The sequence below is a fragment of the Abrus precatorius genome, unplaced genomic scaffold (genome assembly GCF_003935025.1).
Source record: "Abrus precatorius isolate BTA unplaced genomic scaffold, Abrus_2018 Scaffold9, whole genome shotgun sequence".
NCBI classification, from domain to species: domain Eukaryota; kingdom Viridiplantae; phylum Streptophyta; class Magnoliopsida; order Fabales; family Fabaceae; genus Abrus; species Abrus precatorius.
The window spans coordinates 4,111,835-4,132,939 of record NW_020874439.1 but is presented as its reverse complement, the minus strand read 5'-3'; the positions used below and the strand labels follow the sequence as shown (position 1 = coordinate 4,132,939).

Genomic DNA, 21,105 nt, shown 5'->3' with positions numbered 1-21,105 from the left:
TAAAACTCAAATTTTCTCATGGGAATTAGACTCAATTACCGACTTACAAAATTATCATTATTTAGATTCAGTTTTAAATCAACACACACATGATGAAAAAAACAGGGCAATTAGTAATATAAACATAGAGTTTAAGAGAATTAAGATAGAATCCTCTCGAACCTTACTTCAAACAATCAAATCATATTTCAACCTAAGTTTTAATGTTCAATTAAAAATTAAATTTATTAAATTATATTAATTTCAATGCCTTAGTAACAAATTTTTTTGAAAGGACAATCATGTCCTCAGCATATACTCTTACCCTTTGTTTGAATGGGGTGAATTAAGGGAGTAAGAAAGAAAGTAGAGTGAAAATTAAAAATTTCTACTGTTTGGATTAGGGTAGGGAAGAAGAAAAGAGGTTTATTTTTTCTATGGGTCCCATAAAAACTAAAAAAAAAAAAAACGAAAATATTTTTTTAAATTTTCGTTTTTTTAAAAAAAATATTAACTCAAATTTAATTTTTTTGAATTTTTTAATACAATTCAATATTTCTTTTTACACCTTTTATACTCATGCAAATAAATAGAATACCTTTTTTTATTAATTTTCTTCTTTCTTATCTTAATTTATCCAAACATCAAATATTGTTCACTCTAATTCTATTATAATAGGGAAAAAAAAAAAACTTGAAGTGATTCATTGTGAGAGAAGCCTTACACGTGTAGTGCATCTACGACGAAAACGGGGAAGGTTCCCAACCAAAAAGTTAGATACTACACATTCAAAGTATGATATATAAAAATTAACAATACAAAAAATAAAATATGTTTTAGGTCTCTATTAATTTTAATTTATTCTTTAATTTTTAAATTTTAATACTTATAATTTTAAATTTTTAAAAATAATTTCTATTAATATCATTTATTGATATGACATATACTGCAATATGTTATATCATTTGTCATTTCAAAATGATTAGATGATGATACATTATCACAACTTGATGTCAGATCAATTTCTTTTAAAAAGTCAATTCATTAAAAAGAGTAAAATTACGCAATAAAATTGAAACTTAGAATTAAATGTATATTAAAATCTCAATCGATAAGAAGAAAATACAAAATTTTATTAAATGAGAGAGACCCATGTGCATGGAACAACTTTTTTTTTTCATCGTGTTAGGTAAATTTAAAAATAATTTTTTAAAATAATATTATTTGAAAACAAAATACTAAAATAATAAAGTCATAATAAAAGAAATTTAAATGCAAAAGTAAAATGCTTAAGACATCAAAGTGTAATGGAGAGGCCCAAAATAAGATGCATTGGCACTTTTCATAATAAAAAAACAAACTGAAGTTGTAAGGTTTGGGTGTTTAAAAAAATTGGAAGAAGTTGTTGTGGTGGTCTCGGAAAGAAGAAAATACAAAGTAATATTTTTATATTTACTTAGTTGATAATTTATTTTATTATTAACTAATATAAGTTCAACTATTAATTTGAAAAATAATTTTAAAAATATTTGTATAAAATTAATAAGTATTTTATCTGCTACTTTATTTTAATAGATAATATTACTTTATATTCGTAATTATAAAGATGATTCAACAGTCAAATGTATAATCTTATATTTTATAAAAAGATATTAGTTATATAAGTGTTTTAAATTTTATACATGTCATATTATAATACGTTGTTTTTGTTTTATTCTACATGTTAGAAATTGACACATGAAATATTTTAAGTTAATTTTAAATTTAAAATCTTAATTTTAATTCCATTTTAAAAATTAACTTTAAATTTAATCTCTCTTTTACGTTAATTTATATTTAAATTTTAACTTTAAATTTTTCTCACACTAATTGAAATTTAAATTTAAAAATTAAATTTAGTTTTCTTCTTATGTTAATTAAAATATAAATATTGAATGTAACATAACATGTGTTACACTTTTTAACATGTGACTTGTATTGGAAGAAGGGTAGATTCCATGATTAATTGTAATATTATAAGTGATACTTTCTAGCTTATATAACCCTTTTAACGAAAATTTAACATTAGAGTACGTGACACATGTCACATTTTTGTTATTTTTAATTGTTATTTACAAATTTTTTTTTGCATCTATAAATTTTATAATATTATATATCTTTTATAATAAATATAATTAGTATTGCTTTTTATTGTCAATTTCATGTTTATTATTATTTTTAAATATTTATTGAACATGTAATGTTCTTAAAATGATTTTATAAAAATAAATAAATAAAAATAATTTTATAAAAATATCAAAATACAAAATTTATTATAATTAATGCTTAAATAAAATATAAAATAATTTACTAAGAAATTAATTATAAATTATATAAATATAAAATATTATTATGATTTAATAATTATAAATAGTACAGACAGGTATATAATTTAATTTAATAATAAATTATTATATTTTATTTAATGTTTTTAATAATAATAATTTATTTTAAATATTTAATCTTATATAAATTTGATTGTATTTCATTTATTTTTAAATAAATTTGTTTATGATTTATAATAAAATATGTTATATAAAATAAATATTTTTAATAAATTATAATATTTTTTTTTAAGCTTACATGGTGAGCTTTTAGGTTGGTGGGCTTTTTGGCCCTACCCACACACGTGACTTAGTGCTGTCCAATTCATTTGATACCATTATACAAATGGAAGACCCTCAACTCAATACATTCATGAAACAAATCTGAACACTCTGAACTGAGTGATACACAACTTAAGAATTAAGATGGCTGAAATGAGGAACAAGCAAGTGGTTCTAAGGGACTATGTCACTGGTTTTCTTAAGGAATCAGACATGAACATTGTTGAAAGTACCATTACTTTGAAGCTTCCTCAAGGATCCAATGAGGTTCTCCTCAAAAATCTCTACTTGTCCTGTGACCCTTACATGCGAATCCGCATGACTAAGGATTACACTGCCGAATTAGGTACCTACACCCTTGCAACTGTAAGTCATGCACTCTCTTTCATGAAATAAACTTATGAAAATATGTTGTCCGTACATTGCACTCTCTTTTTTGTTGAATTTTAATATACTTTTATATTTATCGATTTCTAATGTATTTATTGTTGTTGTTTTTAGTTGAAGGAATTGTTGCTTGGTAATGTAGCTACATTATTTCTACTACATTGAAAATACAATTTAATCATAAATAATGTAGCTTCTAACTGTTGAGTAATTGCAGCCATTAACAGGACATGGTGTGTCTAAAGTCCTAGAATCTGGAAACCCAGACTATGAGAAAGGTGATTTAGTATTGGGAATTACTAACTGGGAAGAGTATAGCTTTGTCTCCTCAGCTCAAATACTTTTCAAAATTGAGCACACTGATGTCCCACTTTCCTACTATACTGGAATTCTTGGTACGTATTTAACAATTTCAACTTATATTGATTCTTAGTGAAGGGTGCACTTGATTTTAGTATTATATGCTATCCTCAATTTATGAAGTTTTCATGAGACAAATGGCTCCTTTCTGTGTTAGAACTGGTTGTCTTGATTGTTTGTCAGTATACTTCTTTTCCATTTTATTCTTTTGTGTAGGGAATGTTATGTAATGATATCTCGGAGAATTTAATTTTTGATTGAGTTTAATGGTGTCATGTGATCTCAACTAGGTTGTTGTTGCTGTTTAAGGAAGGTTATATGTCTGGAATTTATTCTTTATTTATTAAAATTTTTGGCTAGCCAGGTTTTCTTTGGAGGATAACAAAATTAAACGACCTTTATACTCATTTGGACCAATAGATCACTGCATTTTTATATCTTTTACAACCACATCGCTGTGATAAATTAACTCCTCTTTCTAATTGTGCTATTTGATGCATTGATTTTGTATATACACCTTACTTCTTTAGAATGAATTTTAGCAAGCTTATGGATGCCATTCACATAGTTTTCTGTCATTTTGTTGTGCTGTTTGAGTTTTGACCCATGTTATTTTCTTCTTTGAGCATAGGTCCGCCAGGAATGACTGCTTATGTCGGTTTCTTTGAATTAGGCTCTCCCAAGAAAGGTGAGAACGTTTTTGTTTCAGCTGCATGTGGTGCAGTTGGTCAACTTGTAGGGCAATTTGCTAAATTGAGTGGTTGTTATGTTGTTGGAAGTGCTGGAAGTAAGGAAAAGGTATTTGTCTAATTATTGTTGTTGTGTTTGGCTTCATAAATGATAAATCAGCATCAACATTTCATTATTTATCCTTCTGTTAAAACTTTAGAGTACACTTATTTTGAACTAGCCGTATTATTTTACAAAAAAACTTTTTCCATTTTCCAAGCTTTGGAAAATATTTCTTATTTTATAAGGACTTATTCACAAGTTCACCCAAACTGGGCCTTAGTCCTCTTTTCACTAGCATGTATGCCTTAGTCCTCTTTTCACTAGCATGTATGTCTTTTGGAACTAGGTGCATCTGTTGAAAAACAAATTAGGATTTGATGAAGCTTTTAACTACAAAGAAGAGCCTGACCTCAATGCAGCTTTGAAAAGGTCAGTATTTAACAGTTTTATGGTAAAGCAATTTTAATTTTTAATTCTTGTATTGCCAAAAACATGTTTTGTTATTGCACCTAGTAACATGACATGCATTGGTGACTGGTGAATTCACAAATCAGGTGCTTTCCAGAAGGCATTGACATATACTTTGAGAATGTTGGAGGCAAGACCCTTGATGCTGTGCTCTTGAATATGAGAGTCCATGGCCGCATACCCGTCTGTGGAATGGTCTCACAGTATAATCTTACTCAACCTGAAGGTGTAACAAATTTGGCAAATCTCATATTTAAGCGCATTCGAATGGAAGGTTTTATTGTCACAGATTTCTATGACCTTTATCCCAAATTCTTGGAGTTTCTCTTGCCTCATATCAGAGAAGGGAAGGTTGTGTACGTAGAAGACATGGCTGAGGGTCTTGAAAATGGCCCTGCAGCCTTGGCTGGCCTCTACAGAGGTCGCAATGTTGGTAAACAAGTGGTTGTTGTTGCTCGTGAATAAAATTCTATGAATTGTCATTCTCAAATCTGAACTTCTGATTTTGTGTTGAACCTTCTTTATATGGGGTATGCACTTGGTTGGTTGAAATTACTGCTTATTTTATGATGCATAAAATCTCTAAAATGTGCAATTATGGTTACTTCTAATTCATATATTGAAGATGAGAATGAAATGTTTATATTTATGAATTCATATAAATTTAGATTCTCTTCAAGAAGTAGCAGTGTGTAGGATTGCATGTGGAGTAATTAGTAAAACTTTAGGGTTGAGGTCTAAGTCTTGGGACCCTTAGAAGATGTACTTTTGTTAATGTATGTGGTTTTAGGTTGTGGGCCCCGCGTCAGGATCCCCTCATATTTGATTATATGTTCCTGTATTTTTATACATTCGCTTAATTAAGTGAAATTTCGCTTAAGCGAATGTATAAAAATACACGAACATGACTGTCATGTTTGAAATTAAATATGAGGGGATCCAGATCCGTGAGTCTCGTATGATAATATCTGTCTCCTCAGCATTACTTTTTGTATCCGTTTTTAATTATGTTTAAGAGCTATTTAATATTTTTTTATTTTTAATAAATATTTTTTCATGTTAATTTATAAAATTAAAACGATAGTTTATTATAGACTTAATATGTATTATTTTTGTTTATTTTCATAAATACATAACTCTTTTAATTTAAAATTAAAAAACTTAGTTGTTGTCAACTCATTGATGGGGAAGGGGATAGAAAAATAAAAGAAAATACCTATTCATGACAACCTTTGAAATTATTATTCTCATGATTGGTTGACTAATAGATTGTGCTTAATCAAACAATTTACATTACTTATTCTTTTCCACCATGAAATGTCTAAAAAATTCAACATGGTACGTGAGTATAATATGCTCATAAAATTTTGTAACAAACAAAATATAAGGCTAGAGTATTTGGAAGCATATAAAACAAACCATACAAAGTATAATACATCCATCTTAAGACTGTTTTCCAGAATTTACAGTGCGAATTGTAATATACAATGAATCATGATATTAGATACACAAAATAAAAATATATTAAAAATTTTCAAATAAAGTAAGAAATTAAATATCTACAAGTAAAGAAAATATGAGCAAATATAAATTAACAAATTACAAATACTACAAATTTTAGATCATGAACTAAATGTATTTAGTAAACAAATCAATGTAAATTAACTATAAAAGAATAGAATAAATATCAAGGATTAAGAAAAAAAAATGTTACATACAAGTTTGCCTTATGCAAAATAAAATTTGCACCTATATCTCAAAGTATTGTGAGATTTCAAAGCCAATTTAATTCTTACAAATGTTTCGTTAGTTGTAATTAAGAAAATGGTAAATCGTTATTCTCAATTTTAGGATCAGCAAGCTGTCATAAAGTTAAGGGTTTTATGAAAATAAAATAGTAAAAAAATTTAAAATAAAATTGAAATTAGGATTTTTATTTATTTTTTCATTTTCTTACCTTTTAGTATCACTTTTGGAAAGATCATTTTGATTTATAAGTAAAAATTGAAAATGACAAACATAAAGATTAAAAATTAAATGACATTTACATAATAATAATAATAATAATAATAATGACGACGACGACTCAAATAAGTAACTATTTCTAAAAAGTATAATAATTTTAAATTTTAATCTTTTAAAAAATATTCGATTTTAATTCCTGCATTTAATAAAATTTATTTGATTTGCAGTGAAATCATGTGTTTTTTTAAATATGTTTTAAAATATTAAAATAGAATAAAATTTTTCTAAAACCTAAAACAAAAAATATAATATTTTAGGAGTTGATTGCTTATTTAAGTTTCAAATGAAATATAGGTAAAGGTTGAAACAATATTCTATTTTTTACACTTCTGAATTTTAATATTATTATTATTACTTAAAAAGGGGAAGGTAATGAAGGTAATAATAATAATAATAATAATAAAATTAGGTCCGATGTTCTAACTAGTCTTTACACATGGAAAAAAATAAACGCAACCAAGTTTATGTCCAACCCAAGTTTCAAGGGATTGCGTTTTGCAACTTTTTTTTTTTATACCATAATATTTTTTTTCTAAAATATTCTTAACAAAAATTTAAATTATTAAATAATTCTAAAATTATTTCCTAAAATTAAACAACCTCTAATTTTATTTTTATTTTTCTTTCACATTTTAGAATTTTTAAAATTTTTACTCCTCATTTTATGTTGCATTTTGTTCTTTCTCTATTGTTTTAAGTTTCATTATTCTTCTATCATTACCTTTTTCAAGTGTATTATAAGTATAGTTACTCTTCAATTATATCAACTTGAATACATTATTAAAAAATTAATTTATCATTAAAAATGACGTATTTATAGGTATTTGTCGACCTCAACTCTAACATTTTTTTAGGATTCTTCTCTTCCAAATAAATTATTTTTACATGTATTTCCAAACTTAATTTTCAGAAACATTTTTTATACAAGTTTCTTGAATTTAATTTTTGGAAGTCAATTTTAGACATATTTTCAAACTTTAAATTCTGCAATAAAAAAAATAAAAAAATAGATCAACAAGAAGTTGTTTTTATTATCATCTTATATTTTTAAAAAATTATAAACAAATTTAATAAGATGTGAAAAGAAAATAAAAGTTGAAAGAAAAAAAAGAAAAAAAAAAAAAAAAGCTCCCATGAAACATTGAGTTGGATCCCAACATGGCAACGGGTCTAAATAGCATGAGTTCAATAGTAATAATAATAAAAAGTGATTGAGCCTTAAGCCCTAAAAAATTGTGAAAGGGCAAAAACACGTTGAGACGGAGAGGGATCTGAATCACTGCATTCATTTGTGCTGAGTGAGGTATTTCATTTCTATTTATTTCTCAACTCACAATTTCATTTGCTTACAGAAATTATACTTTTTAAGTTTATGCTTTGTACTTGCTGTGTTTGAGGTCTAGACAAATGAAAAATTAAGTGCTTTTGAGTTATCAAGTTCCGTAACATTGATTGAACCACATCAATTGCTCTTACTGTTCATACCAAGAATTCATGACTCAGTGACCTGTTTTAGTTAAATAACATTAAGACAAAGGTTTACTGATGCTCTCAACTCTGAAGAATGGTCATCCACTGTTGCTAACTACCTTATATTTTAATAATACATTAGATTTCAATTCTGATTCTGGTAAACCCTTCTTTAATTCTCTTTCAATTGATTTGCTATGTGTTTCAGTTTATGTATAGAGTTATGCAGGGTTTAGGGGTTAGAGCACTTGGGAATCTCGCAAATTTGTTGCTCTATCTATTCATGTTTGTTGCTCTAATATATATATATAGTTTACTTGTGTGAATAATTGAGTTAGTTCTTCAAAGATACTGTTGCATTTTGGTGGCCAAATTTGTCTCTGAATGCCTATTCCATTTACCCAATCAGTTCGAAAGGTCTAATGTGACCGGTATAGTCTGTTTCCGGGACTATTTTAACAATTTACCTTTTCTTTTTTAAGATTATTGATTGTTGTTTGCTATGTTTTGATTACTGGTTGTTTATGCTTCACTTCTGCTGTGTTTTAACTCCATTTTAGATTATACACTTCTGATTAAATTGCTTCTTCCACATCTGTATAAGCTTGTGAAATCGTACCTGTTTTTATAGGTGAAAGAAAACAAACATCTTTCAAAACAGCAGTTTAATGCTTGTGCACTTTTATATTTTTCTGGTTATATGTGCCCAATGTTGTAAATTTAACTTTAAAGTGATGCAAAATTATGACTGGGTTAATATTTAGTTTAGTAAATAATAATATGAATTAAATTTCAATTTGGCATTCAATTAACGTAAAGATCAACCCCAATGTCATTCTCTTTAGTCATTTTTGGTGCAAAACGACTGAAAAATACAGTAGAAAAGGACTAAGATGAATGAATTTTTGCAAAGTTGGGGGACTAATCAATGGTTTTTAAAATATAAGAAATTGAAGTTTCTAGCCCATACAATCTTGAGAACTAATTCATAGGTTTGGTCATTTGGAATTATTGAAGAAAGTAATCCATGTGCATTTTTACAAAAGCATTCTGTTTTTCATTTTCCATATACGATGCCACTGGCATAATTGCCTTATTCACATGTCTTTGATGATTATCTTTCAAGTTTCTGTTTATTCTTGGATTCTTGGCTTATGCCCTTCTTTGGAAGCTATTTTCCAACAAAACCAATCATCCTGTTCAGAAAGACCCTTTAAATATATGGTAGTCTGTATTGTCAATAGTGACATGGGTATTGATCTTGAGCATGTAGTTATCAACAACTTAATATCAAGACCATTTGTGCCTACCCATTTTTGGAGTATTATTCTTACCAAATCTTCATTGTCCACACTACCAGTAACTTTTGCTTTAATACTATATTGAACAAGTTGGATAATCTCATACTCTTCCATATCTTGAGATGTTCCCCCAAGCGCCTACACTGCAATAATTGCAGAATATTCTTGGCATATACATAAGCCTCAGATCTTTACTCAAAATGTTAATCAACCTGTGCTAATCCTTGCAACAAGTGAGCATGTACTGGGCTAAATTTTACTTTCATTAAAACTATCTTTCATGCATTTCCACTTTTCCCATCTTTTGTTCACCTAGAGTGTCCATATTAATTAATCCCACTCCATGTACATATGTTAATTTATATTTAATCTATATGCATCAGCTGCACGAGACCATGCTCAATATGTTTTTGTCACATGTCAACAATTCTTTGATGGCATGTTATTTTGAAGCTAAAAGTTAAATACCAAGTACACTGAAATGTGCTGCCATTGGTATTTGTAACTGAAAGTTAAGATTTCATTCAGGTTTGAATGGAAGAAGGAAGCATCCGATTGTCTGTTAATTGTAACAATAGTTTCTTGTTAAAAATTAATTTGATGTTTTTTGGTAAAAAGGCTTGAATATGTTATTGGTGCCTATATTTTTGCTAGAATTTGATTTTAGTTGCTTAAAAATTTCTTTTTGTTTTAGTATTTGATTTTTCAAAAGTCAATGCTTTTAGTCTCTAGTAATTATATGGCTTACCAAGAAGTTGCCATGTATTGATTTTTTGCTAAAGACCATAAGCGTTGAATTTTAAAAAATCAGGGATTAAAAATCAAAAGAAAATTTTCTAGGGTCTAAAATAAAAATTCTAAGAAAATTTAACAATAAAAAGCATGTTTAAGCCAAAAAAAACTTGTTTGCATGCAGTACATAAATTTCTCTCCTTTTATTATGTGAGGCACTGCTTAGTCTTTCCCTTTGTTTTTCTTTTCTTTTTTTTAAATTGATTTCTGTGCTTGATTGTCATTGTCAGCATTCCACAATTAGCAAACTGGAGAATGCCTGTTATCAAGCGGTATGTGTTGAGATTGTTTATATCATTAAAGTACATTACTGCAAACGTGGTTGATAGAAACAATGGTCGGATTGTAGCAACATCATCCACTGCAGAACACACCATTAAAGAGTCACTTGAGTGTGGCCGATCCTGCAATGCAAAAGCAGCCGCTATTGTTGGGGAGGTGTTGGCCAGGCGGCTCAAAGTTGAGGGGCTTAATGAAGGACAAGGAAAAGGGATTCATGTAAATGTAAGTAAAGAAGTAGGGAAGAAAGGATTTAAGAACCAAACCAAGGTTTGGGCTGTTGTGAATGCTCTTAAGAATAATGGAGTTGCACTCATCCATGATGATGAGGATGATGACAAAAACTTTTGGCCTAATTCATAATATAGCAATGTAGTGAGTCTTCTTCGAATAACATCAATGCAATAAAAAATACATGTAATTATTATTTAATCTCATTTCTTAGAAGCATTTGAGTCAGAACACAATTGAACAATCTTTAATTTAGTTATTTTTTATTCATTTATGATAGTAAATCAGATTGACTAACACATACCAGATGCTATCATTATAGGATACAACATGCTGAAATCTGTAATTTCGACTATCATATCGTGCATTTGACATCCACTTGGTTATTTTGATTACTTTGCATACTTGCCACCAAACTAAGAAAATTTATGTTCAAACACCAAATGACATGCTGTGACTTTAAGGGTACACATGTACCTTTTCTTCAGAAAAAGTAGATGCCATTATCTTATGTTTCAATCAATATATAGATAAGGAAGAGAACAACCTAGTCTACAGTAACTATGGACATACAGGCTGCAAACTGTATAAATCTAGAACCTGTTACAAAGAACTAGAACTGCCCATTTAAATGATTTTGAATGACATTCTTTCTAAGTGATTTTTCGTGTAGCATCATACACTGCCAGATAAGAATTCTAGTTATGATATTTGGAGGTGTTAAGTGTATAATATAATAGCTATATTATTTCACACCCTGATTTTGGTGATGGCGAGATATTTTGTGACAATTGTGGTGTTATGATACATGATCGATTTTATTGAATTGAGATAGATTTAGAATTGATTAAATTGGTTGGAGATATTTTACTTACAATTATTTGACTTAATTATATTTTTTTGTTCCTCTAATTTATACTGTATAATTTTGGCCTTTTAAATTTTTCATGAGTTAATTAATTTCTTTTATTTTTTAATTTTAATAAATTTAGTACTTTATTAATTTTTTCCCCTAAAACATTCAAATTCTTATGTTTTATTCTAAATTGTTATAAACTGAATCGATTAAATTGTCCTATGCTCAAAATTAGTCAGTTAAAACATCAAATTATACTTAAAATTAAAAAAGTTTGTTTTTCTTTTTTGAACTCTAATTCACGTATTTCAAAATGCATCAAATTTTTACTATTTTTTTTTTTACTTATACGCATTTAAAATTGTTTCATACTTCAATTCTATCATAGACTACAATATATTTGGATAGAAAATAAGAATTTTTAGTTGAGAAAATGCAACGGGAGCAAATTTGTTAAAATTTAAAAAATAAAGGGTCTTAATTAACTAACTGTTGTTTGGAAAAGAAGATGTTGGAGGAAAAGGAAAGGAAAAATATATTTTGTATTTTAAATAAATATATTTAAAATTAATAATTTTTTAAAATAAAAATATAAATTGATATATTAACATAAATTTAATATATAAATTATGCATTTATTATCGTAAATAATATATAATTTTTTAATTTAAAATTAAAAATTATTTCTTCTCTTCTTTTTTTTTTTAAAAAAAATTGCCTCCCAAACATACCTTTTAAAAAAAATTAAAAGATCTAAATTGTACATAATTTCAAAAATAAAAAACAAATAAACTCAATTATTTTTGGATCCATGATGCTTTTAATTTTGTTTGGGGTTACTATCATTGCTACTAACTTAAGAAAAAAATTAGTAGGGCTGTGATAATGGTATAATTCTTTATACTTTTCAATAAAAAGGGATTATTATAAGTTAACATATTTAATTTACAAATTTTAATAAATTACTCCCTCCAATCTTAACTATAAGGAAATATAAACTGAGGCATGATGTTTTAAAATATAAGCAAATCTTAATTCATTTTATATTATTTTATGAAATTAATTAAAAATATCTTCAATTAATTTAAAATTTATTTTTAATAACTTTTTTTATTCTCAAAAAATAAGGTTTAATTTTTAGATAAATTAAAAAACATTAAATGATATTACCTATTTTTTAATAAATATAATTTAATTATTTTTTGCTTATATTTGAAATTGGAAGAAATTGTCTAAAAGCGGGTCCAATCTAAGAATTGAAAGAAACATAGTTTTTTGGTAGAAAAAAACTCATCCCCGGTGACTAATCCTCATTTTGTGGCCCAACAAATGGTTTAGATATGAGAGAGAAAGAAATGTACAGTTTCTGGGTCATTGACTAAATTTTTAGAAATTATAAAAATTATGTAAGTCTTACTATTTTTTATTTTTAAATTAATATATTTTTTATATTTTGTAATAAATTTTAACTAATAGTTAGGAATGTATTAAAAAAAGTATGTTACTAAACATTCACTATTTTTATTTTTTGTTTTTTTTAAATAATTAAGAGATAGCATGGCATATGTCTATATAACAAGGATAATTTTTTTACATGTAACTTATTTAAGTTCATCTTTTAAAATCGCTGACTAACATAACTTTTTGATAAACTTATCCATATAAAAAGTTATGACAAATAACATATTATTAACAAGTTAATTATGAGTTAACAAGTAAACTTTGAAATTCTTTTTTTTTTAATTCCATGAAAATAGTATAAAAGATGTGCAATTGAGAAAGAACACTTTGCCTTTTTTTTTTTTTTTTTTTTTTGCTATTATGCTGAAAATAAAAATACCATATTATGGTGTGTGTGAGAGTATTGATGAAAAACATGCCAGTGCTCACAACCAACCAAATGATGCAACTTTTTGTGAACATCATTTTGAGCCCACCATTATGAATTTAGTGGGCTCGTGTTTTGCACTAATGTTATTTTAATCAAGAATCACTCTCAAAACTTTATTGTACACAGACATCTCACATAAGTTGCTTCTTTTTTATTTTTCTCTTTTTTCTCATAAAGAAGATAAATTGTGTTACATTTAATTTCCTCTACCAACTTTGGACTAATAAAAAGAATACAAGAAATAGGAAACAAACAACAACCATTAATTCCCTTTATGCAAGCCATCACCAAATTCATCCCAAACAGGAGAAAACAAGAAAAAGCTTCTCATCAAGAAAGTGCAAAGGAAGAAGAGGAAGCAAATTGATCAATGGTTGGGGAATCAAGAAAGTGGGTAATATTGCTAGCATCAATATGGATACAAGCATTCACAGGCACAAACTTTGACTTCTCATCCTACTCATCTGAGCTAAAATCTGTTCTTGACATAACTCAACTTCAGCTGAATTATCTATCAGTGGCATCAGATATGGGTAAGGCATTTGGGTGGTGTTCTGGGCTCTCACTCATGTATTTCCCTTTGTGGGTTGTCATGTTCATTGCTGCTTTCTTGGGACTTGTTGGCTATGGCTTCCAATGGCTTGTCATTCATAGACTCATCACCTTGCCTTATGTTGTGGTCAGTTTTTCTTCACTCTTCCACTTCTTTGAATTTTTCATACATTTTCTTTTGGTGGTTTGAGATTTCCTAGAAATTCAATGAACTTTACAATAAACAAGGAAAAGCAAATAAACAATGTTTTCTATAGGATTTAAGTTAATGGAAGAGCTTTGTGTGAACCACAACTATATTTGCAAACACACCCAATTCCTATGTTGAACTCTTTGCATTTAAACGGCAAAAGAATTAATAACTGCGTTTAATTCAATTTTATTTAAAAAAAAAACAACTGTTTTTTTTTTCATTAATTTTACGAAAAAATATATAAGTGATTATTTGTCAAAAATGATTTATGACTAAGCATGTTATCAATTATTTATATATTAAAAACAAAGAAAGAGAAAATCTTGTGAGAATCACTTTCCTAGCTTTCTGGGGAAAAATATAAAACCAACTGTAGTGTATGAAAGAAAGTGTATGAACCTCTAAGAGCCACAAGACAACAATTCTAACCTTATATGTCAAGATCATTGTCTTTTTTAATATTTGAATTAGGATCTCTATAATTTGACGCCTAGTTAAAATAAAAAAGGGTCTAATAATTTCAAGTATTATAAAATTTATCCCTTGTGTTCAACTAAACACCTCATGTGGGTTATTAAATAAATATAGTTTTTAATAATTAACCATTGGCTACGAAAAACAGAGATTGGGTAAATAAATGGTAAGTGAAGACACAGCCATGGATACATCACACTCATACATCTTTGACACAGTGTCAAGCAACTTGAAAGTGAAAGGCCAAAAGTGAAATTAGTGCACCCACCACTTTCATCATCATACTTTTATATTTAAAATAATATATACTTTTTTTTAATATAAAAATTACCAATTTTAATTGTTTAAACTTAGTCTTATGAGTTGATTTCAATAAAACTATTATTGTTGTTGTTGTTTTTATAGTTTTTGAAATTTAATAATAAAACTTGAAATGATTTATATTTAAATTTTTTAAAATTAAATTAGTATTTTTAAATATTTAGATATTAAAACTCACTTATACGTATAATTTTAAGGACTAATTTAATATATAATTTTTTTTCCCTTGGAAATTAATTTTCTATTTACTATGTTCCAAACTGTGTTAAATTATTAGATCTTATGCTTCTAAACATCAGTCAATCTGCACATTTTTAACGACAAATTGCATTCTCAATTTAATATTAGAATAGTATTTAAATAATATTTCTCAACTGTTAAATTGAAAATAAATTATGGGGTAGAAAATTAACATTCAAATGTAAGATTATCAAACTTTCTAGAGTACGTTTGCAAATTGAATTTTGAAGAAAAAAAGAGAAGAAAGACAACTATTTTATTTGCAGATTAAAAAAGATATATAGCATTTATAAAATTTAATAAAAGAATAATACATTACATTTATCTATTAGTACATCATTTTTATAATATTTATTTCAAAAATTTATAAAATTAGAGAATATTAATTAAAATAAAAAAAAATAATCTCTTCTCTCTTCCCCTCTAAAACTTAACTTCAAGCACTCCCTTAATAAATCGATTGCTTAATTAAACTTACATAAGAATTTTGTTTTAATTGCATGATGGTTCCATTCCTTATTTATTTATTTGGATGGTTCCATTTGTCATTAATTGCTAGTGCTGGTTGCATAATATATTAATATTTATTAGAAACCAGCTATATTGTCACGTAACTCTTTCTTTTCTCTTCTTACTTCTAGTAATTAGACACAAATTCGTCATTAATGTATTGTTTGAACTAATCAAGTAATTTTGATAGCGATCCAAGATCAAGATAAAACGTATGAAATTAGATTATGTCATAAAATTTAGACATAAGGAACTTAAGAGTAAAAGATGTTTTATAAGGAATATTTTTAAATGGAATCATATCAATATAAAGATAATCAAGAAATTTTTTATTTATCCTTAAGTTTTAAAAGATATTTAAGCCTTAATTAAAATAGTAAAACACTATGCTTAAATTAAGTTGTTTATCAAAATTGCCCTTTTTTCTCATCTAACAAGGACTGTTTGGTGGGAATTAGTTAGAATTATTCGATGACCAACTTTTGGCAATTTCCCAAGTTTGTCTGATTTAAATTACCTTATAGATTAAAGCCAACTAACACAAACCATTTATGCAATGGGTATCTGTTCTTCAAAGCATTCTTTTGAAGTTCTTCACCTTCCTGTTAGTTCACCTACCTTTCCCATCAAGGGAGGATTGGTGGTTAAGTGAGAAAATTTTGGCATAGGTTAAGTCAATATCATAATAAAGATTATCCAATGAAAAAAAAAAAACATTGTCAAATGCATTTCCTCCTAATTTATTATTTCTATTGCATTTTTAATCCTAATTTATAAAATTAGACACATTGCACCTGTTTCTATATGATCTATTGCAATCTTTCCTTTTCTTGATACAATTAAGTTTTATTTTAATATACTATGACTATCCTTAATTACTGTGATTCTGTTTCAAATTTTATTTCCCTTCCTCTTCTGTCTTTGCAAAATAAGATAGATCATCCTCCTTAAGTACAATAATTAGTATTTCAGAAGATACAGGAGAAACAAGGAAAGACAAGAATTGACAGAAAAAATAGCAATTTTTATTATTTGAAGGGGAGATATGCTGAATTTTCAATTTAATTTGGCTTTGCATTCCAACTAAAGTTTCATACAGTTATAAGAAAAATATTGTCTATCATGGTTTCTCACATCATAATATATCATGGTTAGCTTAGATTTTGTTCGGATATATAGTGAAAAGTGGGTAACATGAAACTGAGTAGGATGAAATGAAATGACATAGAATAAGAAAAATATCATATCAGTTATTTGGGTATTTAATGATGAGATGGAAGAAAAATTATCTTCCTTTATTTAGGAAGTCAATGGAATTGTAAGGAGACTAATTGGGAGAAGAAAAATAGTTACACGATGGAATAAGATGAAACAAATTTCATGCAGCTTCATTCCACTTCACTCTATATTAAGCAATGATAATTAATGTCATTCCATTCCATTTTTTTGCATTCCATCATTTTCCAGAAATCCAAACATAGCCTAAGGAACAGAAAATGACTTTGTCAAAATTAATGAGGCAAAATAAATCAACTGATACCTATATTAACAACAATGTTAATGATGATTTTCGTGTAATTCCAGGCATTATAGTCCCTTCTGCATATCTGTAGTATAGGTTTCAGGACTCTTCATAAGATATTTATTAATTAAAACAAACATATATGCTTGTTTTGATTCATATCATAGATTCTGTATTACACAATAGGCACAAACTATAAGAGAAGAAATACACGCACTAACACATTCATTCTACTATTGTTCTTATGTAGCCAAGAGGAAGAGATGCAAAACAAATACTCTAAAAGAGTAACAGGAGAGAGATTTCACTCTCATTTTTCAAATTAATAATTATATGTAGTTACAGTAAAATCATTCTTAGCTTCTCAAATGTGATTCAGACATAACGCCACTGAAGTTACTAGTTTCACTATCTTGTAAATATCACAAACCTATTTATAAATATATGTCTGTAAAGGACAAAACTTAGGTTCAGTTCTTTGGGTGCTTTTGGTCAAAATTGAAGTTTCACCACTATTAGAAGGCCACATTTAATGCTGTGGTTTACTGAAATGAAACTTTAATTTGACTGATAAACAACACCAGAAGTACCTAAAAAACTGTACTTAAGTTTTGTACTTCTGTAAACTATTCCAAATTGACTTTTACTAACAAAGCAACATTGGTGAACATTGAACAGGTCTTTTTTCTATGCCTGATTGCTGGCTGTAGCATCTGCTGGTTCAACACCATTTGCTATGTCTTGTGCATCAAGCATTTTCCAGCAAACCGTTCACTTGCATTATCCTTGAGCATTAGTTTCAATGGTGTAAGTGCAGCTTTGTACACTCTCATTGCCAATGCAATAAACTCAAATGATGACACCCTCTATCTATTACTCAATGCCATTGTTCCTATACTCATTTCTGGACTAGTACTCATCCCAATTCTTCACCAACCACAACCTCAGCCACATTCTGTTGACACCATTCATCGCGATTCCTTGGTTTTTCTTTGCCTTAACATCCTTGCCCTTGTCACAGGCCTCTACCTCCTCTTCTTATACTCCCTTTCTTCAACACCAGTCATTGCTCGCGTTATCCTTGTAGGTGCCATTTTTCTCCTACTACTGCTCTTATTTTTGCCTAGCATTGTATATTCTAGAGAATGGTCTTGTTTTACTGTCCCCACAAGCTTTTCTCTATACAATTCAAGGTTCACTTTTGTTGACTCTGATGATCATGAGCTTGAAAAAGTACTCATTGATGATGAGTACAGTGCAAGGAATGGGAGCGCACAAAGCTTAAGAGATAAGAAATGTTGTTTTGTGAATGTGTTGGAGAAAGAGCAGCTTACAATGCTTGGGGAAGAGCATCCAACCAAGTTGCTATTGCATAGATGGGACTTCTGGCTATACTACATAGCATATTTCTGTGGAGGAACAATTGGATTGGTTTACAGCAACAACTTGGGCCAAATTTCTCAATCACTTGGACACTATTCTCAGACTAGCTTTCTTGTCACACTCTATTCCACATGTTCCTTCTTCGGTCGCCTTCTTGCAGCTGCGCCTGACTTCTTGCACGGGTATGTTTTAAAGGTCTTTGAAGGTTGTAAATAATGCTACACGGCTACAAAAAATTTGCTCAAAATTTTTATAGAATTCAACTAGATGAAAGGGTAATTATTAGATATTGTTAGGATATCTCCCATTGGTTAAGAATATAACTAGAATGCTACTTATAAGTCTTGGATAATCCTCCTCTTTTGAGCTAGATTTTGGAAGTGAGTTAGGCCCATTATGTATCAAAGGCTATTTAGTGTTAATGTTAGACAACATGAAGAGGTGTTAAATGTCACACATCAACTAGGCATATGGTCAGAAGACTCTTTTAAGGCTCAAGTAAATGATTAATCCTCTTTTCTTAAGCCAGTTTTTGGAAGTGAGTTAGGCCTAGCATGTTTCTGATATGCTGAAGATAATGTGGTTGCGGCCACTCATCCACTCAAGAGTCAATAAGCAAACAATTTAATTTGTCAAACATTCTATCCAAAAACTGAATAGTGAACATTTTTGTTTCCCATTTACTCAATCACTAATCCACCAGTTTTATATGACATTGCAGGACAATACACTTTGCAAGAACTGGATGGTTTGCAGCAGCCCTGGTGCCAACACCAATTGCATTCATTTTGCTGGCCATTTCTGGCAGTGAACCAGCATTGCACATAGGCACAAGCTTGATAGGGCTGAGTTCAGGCTTTGTGTTTTCTGCAGCAGTGTCAATTACATCAGAGTTATTTGGACCAAATAGTGTCGGGATGAACCATAATATCCTCATAACTAACATTCCTTTAGGCTCATTTCTCTATGGTCTTCTTGCAGCCTTGATTTATGACTCCAATGCAATGAACTCAAGGCATGAAAATGCAATGTGGCTGCGAGAAATGTCCATGTGCATGGGGAGAAAGTGCTACCTACAAACTTTTATATGGTGGGGTTGCATTTCAATGGTGGGATTGGTTTCAAGCTTCTTGCTTTTCATGAGGACTAAGCAAGCCTACGACAATTTTGAAAAAAATAATAAGAGAAACAGAACTGAAACCTCATAGCTCAAGAATAAGAACTATTCTGTGAAGAACATTTTACCACTCTCTTAAATGTGATGGGACCAGTATTGAATACCAAAAAGCAAGATTTCACAAAATCTTTGAACATAGTTGTATGAGATAGAAAATTTTCTGATCTGGATTTAGAAAGGATCAATTACGAAAGGAAGTTGAAAATTGATGTTGTTTAGGCTTTGGTTGTCTAACTCTGCTAGCAGAATATTGATTAAAAGTTAATGACTTACCACACTTTATTGGGAGACTAGAATACCAGTAGAATGTTTGATCACACTTAAATGTAAAGCAACATATAAATATATTTTTGGCCTATATAATTTACTTTGATTTTGATTTTGGTCTCTATATTTTAAAATTTTGGTTTTTGCTCCTTATAGTTTTTTAAGTTTGAGTTTTGGTCTTATTATTTAAATTTGTTTTAGTTTTGATCACAGTAGTTTTATTTTATTTAGGGTTTGTTTCCTCCAATGTACTAGATATTAATATATACAATTGAACTTTTCAAAACATATTATTTGATATACTAAGAAGCATTAGTAACACATTTTTTAATTTACTTTTAGGGTTTAGGGTTTCATTCTTTCTTACTTTTAATTTACTAAATTTCTCTGTTTTTGTAGTTTTTAATAAATTTTAACCAATAATTAAAAATATATTAAAAAAATATATTAAAAATGTGATACTAACATTTATCTTGATGTGTTATTATTAACAGAAATTAAAACCAAAATTTTTAAAACTAAGAATTAAACACAAAACTTTTAAAAGGTAAGGATCAAAATCAAAATCAACACAAATTATAAGGACGAAAATATATTTAAATTTATAAGTAATTTTTTTATATGTGAATACATGCTTTTCAACATTCTTCTAATTAATTTTACATAGTATATATGAGAGAAACACCGTTAACTCGGCTTCAATGCTAAAAATTTTCATTTTGAGCACTTAAAATTGAAATTACAAAAGAGACTACTAAAAATTTATAAAGTTCAATAGTATTACTTACTTTTGGAAAAAAAAATATTTTACTAAATTTATTATATATCTTTGCTAGGCTTTTTATGCTAAGTAATATTCGGATAATTTATTATGCATACATTATCATGACGTAGTTTTGAGTTATGATAAAATAATAAAAAAGTGGAAATAAATTTGCAATGGCAGTTCCAAAATTGGGAAATAGAACATAAGATTTGAGCCTGATATGTTGACGTTTGTAGGGGGGAGAGAAAATTGGGGGGGGGGGGTGAGGGGACATGCCTTTTTTA

The 21,105-nt window shown here is 28.2% G+C and overlaps 3 protein-coding genes across 6 annotated transcripts; all 3 read left to right on the top strand.

Moving 5' to 3' along the window:
* The first annotated feature begins 2,692 nt into the window (after positions 1-2,692).
* LOC113848978 (NADPH-dependent oxidoreductase 2-alkenal reductase-like) lies at positions 2,693-6,071 on the top strand. 3 transcript variants are annotated; one of them, XM_027478456.1, is made up of 5 exons: positions 2,693-2,846; positions 3,229-3,406; positions 4,003-4,169; positions 4,450-4,532; positions 4,658-6,071. In XM_027478456.1, exons 1-5 carry the CDS (start codon positions 2,769-2,771, stop codon positions 5,034-5,036), a joined length of 885 nt encoding a protein of 294 aa, XP_027334257.1. In that variant the 5' UTR covers positions 2,693-2,768; the 3' UTR covers positions 5,037-6,071. The 3 variants fall into 3 exon arrangements, with proteins under 3 accessions (XP_027334257.1, XP_027334256.1, XP_027334255.1); XM_027478455.1 differs by having other exon boundaries at positions 2,693-2,990; positions 4,060-4,169; XM_027478454.1 differs by having other exon boundaries at positions 2,693-2,990.
* Positions 6,072-7,870: 1,799 nt separating this feature from the next.
* Positions 7,871-10,829, top strand: LOC113851476. Its single transcript, XM_027481973.1, has 2 exons — positions 7,871-7,899; positions 10,390-10,829. The coding sequence occupies exon 2, from the start codon at positions 10,415-10,417 to the stop codon at positions 10,799-10,801; it is 387 nt and encodes a 128-aa protein (XP_027337774.1). The 5' UTR covers positions 7,871-7,899; positions 10,390-10,414; the 3' UTR covers positions 10,802-10,829.
* Positions 10,830-13,547: 2,718 nt separating this feature from the next.
* Positions 13,548-20,117, top strand: LOC113849631 (protein NUCLEAR FUSION DEFECTIVE 4-like). Of its 2 annotated transcripts, XM_027479667.1 has the most exons (4): positions 13,913-14,095; positions 17,479-17,515; positions 17,907-18,793; positions 19,333-20,117. In XM_027479667.1, the coding sequence occupies exons 1-4, from the start codon at positions 14,043-14,045 to the stop codon at positions 19,817-19,819; spliced, it is 1,464 nt and encodes a 487-aa protein (XP_027335468.1). In that variant the 5' UTR covers positions 13,913-14,042; the 3' UTR covers positions 19,820-20,117. The 2 variants fall into 2 exon arrangements, with proteins under 2 accessions (XP_027335467.1, XP_027335468.1); XM_027479666.1 differs by lacking the exon at positions 17,479-17,515 and having other exon boundaries at positions 13,548-14,095.
* The last annotated feature ends 988 nt before the right edge of the window (positions 20,118-21,105 follow it).

Excerpts from the sequence above, each read along its gene's own strand:
- LOC113848978 (XM_027478454.1), top strand. The coding sequence starts at position 2,769 with ATGGCTGAAATGAGGAACAAGCAAGTGGTTCTAAGGGACTATGTCACT. Across the intron at positions 2,991-3,228 it reads GTACCTACACCCTTGCAACT|CCATTAACAGGACATGGTGT; the intron begins GTAAGTCATGCA and ends GAGTAATTGCAG. Across the intron at positions 4,533-4,657 it reads CTCAATGCAGCTTTGAAAAG|GTGCTTTCCAGAAGGCATTG; the intron begins GTCAGTATTTAA and ends TTCACAAATCAG.
- LOC113851476 (XM_027481973.1), top strand. The coding sequence starts at position 10,415 with ATGCCTGTTATCAAGCGGTATGTGTTGAGATTGTTTATATCATTAAAG.
- LOC113849631 (XM_027479666.1), top strand. The coding sequence starts at position 13,787 with ATGGTTGGGGAATCAAGAAAGTGGGTAATATTGCTAGCATCAATATGG. Across the intron at positions 14,096-17,906 it reads TCACCTTGCCTTATGTTGTG|GTCTTTTTTCTATGCCTGAT; the intron begins GTCAGTTTTTCT and ends AACATTGAACAG. Across the intron at positions 18,794-19,332 it reads GCGCCTGACTTCTTGCACGG|GACAATACACTTTGCAAGAA; the intron begins GTATGTTTTAAA and ends ATGACATTGCAG.